General features: G+C 40.5%; 1 protein-coding gene across 4 annotated transcripts in view; it reads right to left on the bottom strand.

Annotated features, from left to right (window-relative positions):
• LOC140734682 (V-type proton ATPase 116 kDa subunit a 4-like) overlaps nucleotides 1-13043 on the bottom strand; it is a 78604-nt gene that overhangs the window by 50395 nt on the left and 15166 nt on the right. For all 4 annotated transcript variants that reach the window (XM_073058974.1, XM_073058972.1, XM_073058971.1 and 1 more), the window contains exons 4-7: nucleotides 11756-11834; nucleotides 9423-9520; nucleotides 3956-4081; nucleotides 2688-2785 (exon numbers count right to left, since the gene is read on the bottom strand). In XM_073058974.1, coding sequence (XP_072915075.1) covers nucleotides 2688-2785; nucleotides 3956-4081; nucleotides 9423-9520; nucleotides 11756-11834 — 401 coding nt within the window. The remainder of the gene's footprint in view (nucleotides 1-2687; nucleotides 2786-3955; nucleotides 4082-9422; nucleotides 9521-11755; nucleotides 11835-13043) is intronic.

Raw genomic sequence — 13043 nt, 5'->3', positions numbered from 1 at the left:
AACACAAAGTACACTGCAGATGCTGGGGTCAAAGCAACACGTACAACAAGCTGGAGGAACTCAGCTAGTCGGGATGCATCCGTGGAAACGAGCAGTCAACATTTCGGGCCAAGACCCTTCATCAGTCCTGACGAAGGGTCTTGGCCCAAAACGTTGACTGCTCATTTCCACAGATGCTGCCCGACCTGTTAAAGGGCAACTATCTGTTGATGAGATGGAAGTGTATCAAGGACAGGGACACCTGACAAGAGCATCTAGTGTTAAGATAATGGTCAGACCTGCTAAATGAGGCAACACGTGTTAGATCATTCGTGTTGTTATGGGTGATGAACAGACCTGATGGACAATGGGGTGAAGAGTTAACCATCCCTCCCCTGAGAAACATAAACTATTACTGTTGTTATGTTGACCATGAGAGAGAGACGAAAAACCAGCAAGAACATCTGCGACAGATAAGAGAGAGGGGGAAATTGCTAATTAACTGTATTGTGACTCCTTTTTTGAATTATTTACTGTTTCACTGCAAGGACAATAGTTTGCTCATAAACATTCCTCAGTGGACTGAAGGAGTGGCCTTATTTGATGGACACAGTCATTCAGGAGTGATGGAGAGCTGAGTCCCCGTGAGAAGGGATAAAAGACAGGTCTGGAGAGACACCCTCCAGACACGCCAGTGGACACTGATTGAGTGTTGGAACCCACAAGAAAGGTGGGGCCTTAGGAGACTGAACCAGGAGATCAGTCAGTAAAGCTCACAGTGTTAAAGCAGGGCCGGTGGGGACTTGAGTGTGTGTCCACTCATGCCAGAGTGACGAGTCCACCACAGAAGAACGGTCTAGCAGAAGGACGGAGAGGTCATAACTGAATGACCACACCGATACGACGGATTAAGAAAGCAAAGGAAGGTTTGCCTGACTGTAGCTGTTACATCTCACTCGCTCGCTCTCTCTCTCTCTCTCTCGCTCTCTCTCTCTCTCCAACGATTACAATACAACAACCATAACTACATCAGCACTCATGAACTGAACTGAACTTTATACTTTTCTATGACAATTTATTTACCCCTAGACATCGATAGAGCTTGTTTATTATTGATTATTATTATTCCTACACTTTTAGGTTTATTACTGCTAACTTGTTTTATATGTATATTTGCATTATTGATATGGTTTTTGCTTATTTTTATTAATAAACACCTTTAGTTTGGTACCACCAGACCTCCAACGAATTCTTCTTTCTCTGCTGGTTAGACACCCAGTTACGGGGTACGTAGCAGTGTACAGATTCTTCCTGCCTTTACTGTGAGAATTAACTCCAGGTCTGATTAAGTTGAACCATTCACGGACATTGTATGCAGGATCCAAATAAGAACCAACAAAGGAAATGACTGATTTGCAAGCAGTGAATGTCACAGAGCCCCGGGACCAGCGTTAGCTTATGCCAGTGGTTCCCAAACTTTTTAGGGTTACCACCTCCTTGGCTCCCAGACCACATGCCCAGCACCCCCTCTCCCTTTCTGCCCATTACATAAAAACTATAAATAATCTTGATTTACAATGCACAGTGAAAGAAAATAGGAACTGTAAATTCAAGCAGTGGCAAATAATTGCAAAATTCATTAAAATCTATTTAAAGCTGCAAATAAAATTTCTTTATTAAATAAAAAAATTTTCATCAACAATTTTAGAGCAAACATGAATTGTCCAGCCATTCATTATTTCATTGCTTTTTCACCTTTCAGTGAGATGGATGGCTTGGTGCAGTGACATCAGCTTCTCAACATCAGGCTGAATGTCACTCAGGAGCCTCAGATCCTCACGTTCAGTAATTTGCAGTCTGTTTCTTGCTTTGATAGAAATTGGACAACTGCACTGAACGTCTTGACCTTCCCCCCCCCCCCCCCCCCCCACCACAGTGCAGAATTGTGTTCAGAGAGTTCTTTCTGCAGCCATAATTCTTGATAGGATTTTTTTGAACCTTAGCTCCAGTTATTTTGTAGCAAGGCTGTTCAGGAATGGATTTATTATCCAATCTGAAATTTGGATCAACAGAAGATACTGAAGTCTTTTTTTTTTATGAAGCTCATCCACACGGGCACAGTGTACTTGTAGATCATCTGGTATTCCTTATTTCTCTTCCAACCCAGACAGTCTCATAAATTGGAAAAGGAAGCGATGACCAATATTACACTTAAACAGGGTTAACTTGGAAAGGAATGTTGTCGTTTTGTATATTACATTGTTGAATAAAGGTACTTGCCCTATCCATGCCACATGTATCATGCTCATTTCTAGAATCACAAATGTAATGGGTAAAGAGGAAAGTCCAGAGGTCATACCATCGTTCAACCAAAGTTAACCAGGCATGAACTCTAAATTCCTGATGGATAAAAGTTTTTGGGTCCAAAGGTTTGAGCTTTGCCAGTTATTTTACACACACTTCAGCAAGAAGGAGCAGCATCCCTAATGGAGAGGGGTCTTAGACTTCATAAAAAGCAAGTGGAAATTCCCCATTGGAAACTAATGAGAAATCCCAGTTCTGGATTTCATACGACAATAACAGGTACATACTTCGAATGCAGTAAATCAAAAGTACATTTCATAACCTGAGCACAAAGACTGACATTAATTTCAGAACAACCAGACCTACAGCAGTGACCTGCCACATCATCGCTGCATATGACTTACCCCAGTCTGCCAGGTGCAATCACTGCAGTTGCAGTCTGCAATTCCAACAGATGCATGGTGTCTTCACTAAAGAAATCTTCAGTTAAATTTGCTTCAGTCTGCAAGAAATAAATCTCTATTAACATATTCTGCAGAACAGCACACTACAACTCAAAACAGTCACTGGGATGGAGAAAGAGGCCTGTTGATCCACTAGAATCAGGTAACTGGAAGCAAAGGAATTTTGCATCTCCCTTTGGGGGATATTTAACATTAAGACATTCAGTTTTAAGCCTGGATGGTTGAGATTTATGAACAGCTGTTCCCCTGAGATTACTGATTTATTGATCTATGCTTCTGCTATATCAAGTTCCTCTAACAATGTACCTGGAATATGGATAGTGTCCTACAACATAAAGAATCATTAATCTCCTGCTTATTGTACCTAGAGTATTACCTCAAACTTTTTACTCCACTGCACCTGTCAAGAGTTTAACAAGAATCGGCACTCTTCCCCAAATGATCCGTTACCCATTTTTTTTCCCTTGAGAGTTGAACAAAGAATGAAAAATAGCACACTTTTCCAAGAGATGGTGTTTCATACACTGCTAACAAAGATTTTCTTGCAATATTTGGTTTAGAGACAAAAATATTTTGCATTCAACAGCACCTTAAATATAAGACACTTCACAGGAGTGTGTTACAAATCATGATAACAAGTCAATGTGGAAGATATTACAATGGATAATTAAAAGTTTGGTTAATAAAGCAAATTTACAGGATTTTTTAAAAGTGAATTTCAGTGCAAAAGAGAAAGGTGGGACATAACTTTCCCAATGCTCCTGCCTATTCTGAAGATACAACTATTGGCCACCCCCAAATGCCTGAGAAAATGACGGTGAGCTACCTTCTCGATATACTGCTGCCTTTGTGGCAAAGATACTCCCACAGCAGGGAGTTTACAAACTGACTCAATAATGATGGAGGGGCTGTCGGCATGCTGTGGAACTGGGTGTGCTCCCTGGACTCTGCTTTCTGGTGCCAGAGATTACCAATTTGGGAGTAACTGTCGCAATTGCCTTGGTGAATTGTGGCATTATATCTTGCAGACCACTAATTTCTATTGCTGGGGTCAGATGCTTCAAGAATTTTAAAAAAAAACACAATATTTTATTCTTTCTATTTTGTAATCATCCAGACATGAAGGCTTCCTAAATAGAGTGAAACAGTGTAGAAAGATAATGCAGCATTTCAATTCTTTCATCGGGTGTGTCTGTGCTCAAGGTTACCTCAAAGAAGTCCTGTGTTTTCTTTAACAGGTGTTTGAGCTCAGTGAGCTCAAGAAAGTTTTGTTTGAGAGTCTGCTGGTTCTGGTTGACCTCCCTCAAATCATGCTCCAGCTTTTCGAGGACAACCTGTTGAAAAATAGAGCAAAATCTTGCACACTTAGTTGTCACTCAGACATTCAAGCATCCAAAGACGACCTTTCACTCCAACAAATCAAAACATCAGATGTTTCAGTGCAGGGAAGTATTCTGCTGCATTAGTCCTCAAGCTTTACTGAAGCTAATCTGCCCATTGTATTAGACCTGGTCCAATACCTTCAGATCTTCTAAAGCCAAGGGGAGAGATGGAGCAACAAGTTTTTCAGCATTATATCATGAAATGCCACATCCCAAGGCTCAGAACCCCACTGTCAAAGGCTTTTGAAACACTGTGCATATGCTCAGTTGAAAGTTGCTCAATTAAATATTTAAGATAAAAATATCTTAAAATGTGGTTAAAGGCATATTACTTGAACATTTTAATGATTTTGAGATAAAGTACTTTCCTGAGTGAATAAACTCATCCAAATTCAAAGTAGCTCTGATACCTTTCTTCAGCAAGCCACTGTCTAACCCTGGGTCAATAACGATCCGGCAAAGGATCAGTCAATGCCCAAGCCATCCAATATGTAATGTACCTTGCAAATGCATGAAAATAAGGATTTACCCAGATGCAAAGGAGAACATTAATATCATTCCTCAGGAGGGATCCACCAACATTGGAGACTGGGAAAATAATAAAAATCAACTCATGTTGTCAGGTCAAAGAATCCTTTGTAGAATGAAGCCAAGAGATTGAAAATTCTTGCTTAAAAGTACTCACAATAAGCAAGAAGCCCAAGTCTTTCTAAAGTGAACATGTACCAGGCACAGCCTGGTAAAGATTGAAGAGCAAGTCATGTAGTCTTGGCAAAGACACAGCTCATGGTGTTTCATAATCATAGATGATTCTTTGCTTTGGGAAATGGAGAGCTAGATATCTCAAGAAAAGTTAAAACAGTACAGTACAGGCCTTTTGGCCCACAATGTTATGCTGACTTTTTAACCAATGCCAATATCATTCCAAACCTTCCCTCCCACATTGACCTCCATTTTTCTTTCACCCATGTGCCTATCCAAGTCTCGTAAATGTCCTTATATCAGCCTCCACCGCCACTGGCAGGACATTCCATGCGCTTACAACTGTACAAAAAAAAACTACCACAGACATCCTCCCTGTACTTACCTCCACTCTTCTTAAAGTTATACCCACTCATACTAGCCATTATCATTTTGGGAAAATGTGCTGGCTGTCCACTGCCTATGCCTCTTGGCATTTTATACAGCTTAGTATCCCCACATTGTGGTGACATCACGTGCAATGATGTGCCAGTTCCTGATTGGAGAGCACTGAGCATGCTTTGGGCTTGCCAGAATGTTTCAGCATGTGGCGGGGTTAAGATGTGTTTGCTTATTTCTGTAAGTAAAAATTCTTTGATTCTTCAAGAATATGATTCTTTATTGTTAACCCACGATATATTTAAACAGAAGTAACATAACAAACATTATATGTTAATTTTAAATCAAGAAAAACAGGGATTTCGCAAAGAAAAGTTCATTCATGAAAACACTTGCGCTGATGAGAGTGAGGCTATATCCACACTACGCCGGATAAATCCGTAACCGAAGCTTTTTCTCTTCGTTTTTACCCTCCGTCCACACTAAAACGGCGTTTTCGTCTCCTGAAACCGGAGCTTTTCAAAAACGCTTTCCAAGGTGGATATTTTTGAAAATGCTGCTCGGGCAGATCAGTGTGGATGGGGTAACCGGAGAGTTCCGTAAATGCTATCAGACGGCAGCGCGCTATTTCATTGTTTTCTTAACGCAACTTAACAATTTCAGAACAGACGGCAACGAGACTAAAGCCAGAAGAGTTAGAAATGTACTCACCAAATACTTTGACCCATAACTTACTGAATAAATAAGTATACTCACTTTGCCCTGTTTTCTGTCCTTGCTCGTATGAAGGTGGTTTACCTATTTATGTAAGTACTTCTCTGACAATAGATGTGTAACAGCCTAATGTAACATCGTATGGAAATACAAGATAACACTGATGCAGACATGTTTTATACATTTAACAAGGTGCTTTATTAATGCAACAGAGTTAGTCAGTTTTTCAATGTTCGTCGTCAGCTGGGTCAATCTGTCCGTGAACTCCCTGTCGGTTGCCGCCATACGCTCCAGTATTTGGGTTTTTTTTAGTTTTAAGTTCTCCTGCGCGAGAGCCAACAGCTGTCCGTTGTTTTAAGTTTTTCTAGTCTGTAACTACACAAACACGCACCTTTACTGTGAGATTCGACACCAAACATGTCACTTGTTTTCAGTACATGCGTCCTGCACATGCGCAGGAGGAGGAGGTTCACCGAAATCTCCGTTACAGTGTGGATAGAGATATTTTCAAAAACGCCTAGTTGGACACCTATCATTTTTACGCGAAACCGGCGTTTTCAAAATTATCTGGTCTAGTGTGGCTGAGCTTACTATATTAATCTACAGGCGCAAAAGACACCCCACCCCCACGTAGTAGAAAAGTTTTAACCTATTACTCAGTATTAACAAAACTCAAGTTTGACACCCTTAATAATCAAGATATCCTCAAGTGCTTTACAGTCAAGTAAATTCACTTTTCTTTTGAATATCATGTAGCAATCGTGGCAAATTACCAGATGACTGGTTCCTGTTGCGCTGGTTGAGGGATAGATTTTGGCTAGGACTTCAGGACCAAACATTAACTCTCTTAAATATTTTACATTTACCTGTGTTTAACATTGCATCTGAAGTGTCACTGATGTGATGAATATCACCCTGGATACCAAAAGCTACTTACTGGAGAACTGACTCAAATTTCAAGGATTACAGATAGACATCTATCTTTGAACTGGTTTTCTTGTTCTCACTTACACTCCCCAGTGTAGGAGGAAGGGATTAAAAAACAAGAAAAAACCAAAACAGGTCACTGGGAATTATTCCAAAATGGGAACACAGGCCTTGTCTAACACAAGAAAACAGGGAAAATAGGCAGGATTAGAAATTAAAGTGAAGATATGAGGGCATGATAGCATATTGGAGCATAGTTAAAAAGCAGAATGGTAGCTGTTAGGTAGCTATGGTTATGGTTACGTCTGGAGGAATTAAAAGAATATCAACATGTTGAATTATCCATTCAGGGGAGCCACAAGACACCACAGAGCTTGTGTCATGAATGAGAGATTCTGCTGATGCTAGAAATCCAGAGTAACACATGAAATGCTGGAGGAACTCAACAGTTCATGAATCATCTATGGAAAGGGATGATGAATTGTCATTTTTCCATCAGGCCCAAAAAGTTGATTTTTTTTATTCTTTTCCATCAGTGCAGCCTGACCTGCTGAGTCCCTCCAGCATTTTCTGTGTTATAGAGCTTCTATCAGACTGATTAATCCTCAAGTATCGCATCCCATTCTGGTAACCAACAACCAACACTCAAGAACCCATGCAGAAAATAGACAAGTGATTTCCTGTGTCAGGAATCCACATTACAAGCCCAGAGTGGCTAGGACTGGCCAGTGAGAAATAGAGGCATCTGTGAAGTGACTTTATAGAACCATACAAGGTGGTTAAGAATGGAGGTTGGGGGGGGGGGGGGTGGGGGGAAGAAAAATTCCCTGGATTACAGAATATGTACTTAGGTGCAAGGAGGTATCAATTCAGACTGAGAGAAGGCACAACTAGATTAGAATCACAAAATTCCTAATATGGAGTGATCAATATTGAGATTAAATCCATGAACAATATGATGGAGCCAGGAAGCCTTGCATCCTCCAACAGTTGGAACTGATAACTGAGATATCTCTTAGTGCATGAATCAACTTTACTCAGACCAAGAAAAGGCTTAACATTAATATTACCATCCTCCCTCTCACCTACTTGACTCCACCTCCTAATGTAGAGAAAAACACTAGTTAGAAATGCCTTTGGTTGTGAAATAGCTAGTCTGACTTCCAAAGGTCAGAAGATGGACTATCCCTCCCCCACAATCACCTAAAATTCCAAGAATGTGGTGCAGTTTAAGTTTTACATGTTAAGTTTGTCTTCTGTTTCTCATTAGCAGCAACTTAATGTCAGTCAATGCGATGGGAAGCAGATAGTTTCAGAGCCAGAACATCATGATGGAAGACCAGTTGTCAGACCCATAACAGATCATCTCCTCAATGAGAGTCAGAGATATATTGTACATTTCATAGAACAAAGAATGAACATTATAATGAGCAAGGATTAAAAGGTCCTGGAAGAAGAGTTCAAATTCTGACAGGAATGTCTTCCCACAAGGCATGCATTTTCTGAAACTGAATGCACCGCTGTGGGCTCCAGAGATATTGTGGCTGTACACAACAACAGACTTTGTGGAAAATGCATCCATAGCAGAGGGCTCCTAACATAACCTTAATATGGTAGTTGAGCCAAATGAACTGAATCACTACAACTCCAACCAATTGCATTTAATTCTCTTGTAAATGGCAGATGGGAGAACCTGCTGGTGCATCCAGTCTCTCCTACACAATGTTGGTCTAAACACAAGCATCCACTTTATCAGTAGTCTCATTCTGAGCAGAGAGTACAACAAGACCACAAGGCATAGGAGCAGAATTAGGCCACTCAGCCCATTTAGTCCTCTCCACCACTTCATGGCTGATCCCAGATCCTATTCAACCCCACACATCTGGCCTCTCACCATATCCCTTGATGCCCCGAACAATCAGGAATCTATCAACTTCCACTTTAAATATACCCATGGACTTGGTCTCCACTGCAGTCTGTGGCAGAGCTTTCCACAAATTCACCACTCTTTCACTATATATATATATATATATATATATATATATAAATAAATAAATCCTCCTTACTTCTGTTCCAAAAGGTCATTTCTCAATCTTGAGGCTTATCTAGCCTTTTTAACAGTTGGTAGGCTTCAATGAGATTCTCACACATTCTTCTAAATTCCAGTAAGTAAAGGCCCAAAGCTGCCAAACACCAAAATATATTAAACTTTTTGTTTCTATCTCAGTCCCTTTAGCCGACTTAAACTGATATCACAGCAGTTGCTCCATCATTAAGGTGGGCAAAATAGAAACAGGCACATTGTCAAAATGCATCCGTGCTGCTTAATGGAGCATTTGGATCACGTAGTAACAAAAACATGTTCTCCTTGAGTTCCTGGGAAGGGGACAGTCCCCACTTGCACCCTGCTCAGAATGAGACTACTGTTACTTCTTACGTGTAACTGCTCTAACTAGTGATCTCAACACACTGGGAATTAGATGAGGATCTAAGATTGAACACTTCGATTCAGAAGAGACCACCCCTCGATGCAGTGTGTGTAAATGTTCTGAATCAAGGGCTCCATTCTTACCTCCAGGTCAATCATGTCCTTTGGAAGAGGAGCCTGCGGATTCTCTCCATCATCCTGGACGACAATCACATCCCTTTCCATTTCAATCTCCAGAAATCCTGCAAACCCAACAGTATAAGGCTTAGTATACTATCAGGGAGGCTTAAAAAGAAAAAGAAAAAAATCACAAAAACTCTGAAAGTAAAATCAGAAAATGCCAAAAACACTTGAGGTACAACCAGTCTCTGCAGAGAGAGATGAAGGTTTCAGCTTTCAGGCTGATGACCTTCTACCACCATCAGCTGGAAATTCTCACAGCTCCTCTCCCCAGGAATGTAGCCTGAGGTCATGCCATTTAAGAGATCAAAAAATAATCTGCAGTCACAAAGTGTCCGCAACAAATTTTGATTCTACAAAAGGGACATGATTGTGGAATTGAGTGTCACATTGGAGAATGGATTGAAAGACAGCTGCTGAAAAGCATTATAGGAGTTTCTGAGTCTAAAAGGAAAGGGGAACTGTTAAGGGCCAACAGTCCATGGGAGGACTATAGCTGGTGTATGTATGTATGTATGTGTATATATATATATATATATATATATAGATAAAATGTAGATTTATAAACAGGTTGTATAACATTGACATTTACTGATGCTTCCAAACAGGGCAGAGTTAAAGGTACTGATAAAAAATATAGAAAAAGAAATAAGTTTGCAGAATATAAAGATAAATGGCAAATGAAATCCAATGCTAGAGGCAGTTAATTTTCAAAGGATTTGGAAGGCCACATTCCTAAATTGGGCAGAATGGCAATGATTTGTTTAAAACTAAAATAAAAACAATTGGAGGTTTATTTCGAGAGGAAAAGGATAAAGAAAAAGCAGAGACATTGCCATAAATTTAAATTATTTCCTTTAATTAAAATTGTACAGAGTTTTGCTTTCTAGAGCCTTAGACTGAAATACTGTCAAAAGAGAATTATTAGGATGCTACATGAAAAAAAGGGTTTTTCCCTCTAAGCCAAGTAAGGCTTGACAGAGCAAAAAAAAAACTTTTTTTAAGCCTACATTGTCCTTTCTCTTTTCATACCTCTGTCAGTTCAAGTTATCTGCAGAAATGCTGCAGTTGGTAACCTCATCTAAACCAAGTTGTTGATATGCCTTTGTATCTGTACACAGGCACATGCCCCTTGTGTCCAATCATTAGTTTAATAGCTATATTAAACTAGGGATTCCAAACAGGTAATTAAAGTACTGATCAAAAATATACTACAAGAAACAAGCAAAATGGCACACGTTATTTTTTTAATTGGGTTCTATCGTTAATAATAGCAGGCGGTGAAAAAGGCGAATGGTACGTTAACATCAAGTACAGCAGCAGGAGCAGGGAGGTTCTACTGCAGTTGTACAAAGCCTTGGTGAGACCACACCTGGAGTATTGTGTGCAGTTTTGGTCCCCTAATCTGAGGAAAGACCTTCTTGCCATAGAGGGAGTACAGAGAAGGTTCACCAGATTGATTCCTGGGATGGCAGGACTTTCATATGAAGAAAGACTGGATCGACAAGGCTTATACTCACTGGAATTTAGAAGATTGAGGGGGGGATCTTATTGAAACATATAAAATTCTAAAGGGATTGGACAGGCTAGATGCAGGAAGATTGTTCCCAATGTTGGGGGAAGTCCAGAATGAGGGGTCACAGTTTAAGGATAAAGGGGAAGCCTTTTAGGACCGAGATGAGGAAAAACTTCTTCACACAGAGAGTGGTGAATTTGTGGAATTCTCTGCCACAGGAAACAGTTGAGGCCAGTTCATTGGCTATATTTAAGAGGGAGTTAGATATGGTCCTTGTGGCTAAAGGGATCAGGGGGTATGGAGAGAAGGCAGGTACAGGGTTCTGAGTTGGATAATCAGCCATGATCATACTGAATGGTGGTGCAGGCTCGAAGGGCCGAATGGCCTACTCCTGTACCTATTTTCTATGTTTCACTCGCCCCATCACTGGTCCCACAACCTACAGACCCATTTTCAAGGATACTTCATCTTATGTCCTTAATATTTATTTAATTGTTTTTGCACAGTTTGTCATCTCTTGCACATTGACTGTTTGACCACCCCGTTGGGTGCAATCTTTCATTGATTCTGTTACAAAAGTTCTTAGATTTACTGAGTGTGCCTGCTGGAAAACTAATCTTATGGTTCTATATGGTGACATGCATGTACCTGGATAATAAATTTACTTTGAGGAAGCCTTTCATCTGTTGCAGAAATTCAAGTATTTAAAGAGCTCTTCTATTGATTATGCTAGCTGCATGGCAGAAACAATTCTCGTCACAAAACCATTTTGGAGACTTACGAAGAATTCTCTCCATCACTTCACAGCGCCTGACTTCATTTACAAACTTCCGCTGGAACAAATTGACACTTGCGTTCAGCTGTGGGAAGAAAAACAAACACACTTGTTGCAGATTTGTTCTCCTCCAGTACATGTTATTATGACAGGAATCCCTCAACACCTCTGCACAGTGTATTTATTTCACTATTCCAGTTACTAACCATAACTTTCTGAAGTCACAAATTTAAAAGGCACCAAACATGCAAACAATGACATATTCACACCCACATATACCAGTTGGGAAGATCTCGTTAGCTTACTTGGCCACCAGCAACAGGAAGATCCCAGTTTTAATCAATGACCCACTGATGAATGGGATGGAACACATACAGACTTCACTTAACTTCGGAATTGGAGAACCAGTACCAGTTGTGTGATTTGCAGCCTCATAGAAAACAATCTTAATTCTAGTTTCAAGCTATCAATTGGTAGACCTTTCAGGGTAACCTACCCATACTGATCCAACAAGTCCTATACATTTTCCATCCTTGTGCCTAACCCGATTGAGGTGCTGGTGGGAAACCAATTCTACTCCAGGAAGAAGCAGTGGGGGGGGGGGGGTAATGTGGAAGAATACAGGAAAATAAAAGACAATTGAGTGGAACAGGTTTATATCCTAGATTCACTAGATATCATCACTAAACATATGTCAAACATTGCAAATGCAACCTTAGAAAGAACAAAACCTCCCTTTGTACCATAAGCAAGGAAAGACAGCGTAGATTGCTTGTGTAGATTAAGGAGATTGTACGTTCTCCCCATGACCATGTGGGTTTCCTCCAGGCATTCCAGTTTCCTCCCACATTCCAAAGACACATGGATTAGTAGGTTAATTGGTCATATGGGTGTAATAGACATGGGGTCATTGGGGTAGAAGGCGCTATTACTGCGTTGTATCTCCAAAATAATTTTTTTTTATATAAAAGGCCACATCTTTTCATATTGCTGTGAGGCTACATACACGCACCTCAAGTAGCATTTGAACACACGTTGGCTTATTTTGCGAGTCGATTAAGTGCACTACGCTGTGAAACTTAAAGCCACCACAAACAGAAGCAAACACAATGCCAGCTGGCTGCAGCTTCACAGATAGAAAATGGAGAAGGACTGGACATTGAATTAGTTCAGCAGTGCTGACACTTCCCCTGGAACACTGCAGAACAGGGCCTGGTACCGAGCTTTGGAGACTGCCTTGGCTGAGCAGTTCCTGAGCAAGTGAAACACCCATTCCTAAACAACGTGAGGCATG

The sequence above is a fragment of the Hemitrygon akajei genome, chromosome 10, assembly GCF_048418815.1.
Source record: "Hemitrygon akajei chromosome 10, sHemAka1.3, whole genome shotgun sequence".
In the NCBI taxonomy this organism is placed as follows: domain Eukaryota; kingdom Metazoa; phylum Chordata; class Chondrichthyes; order Myliobatiformes; family Dasyatidae; genus Hemitrygon; species Hemitrygon akajei.
This window is presented reverse-complemented; position numbering and strand designations above follow the sequence as displayed.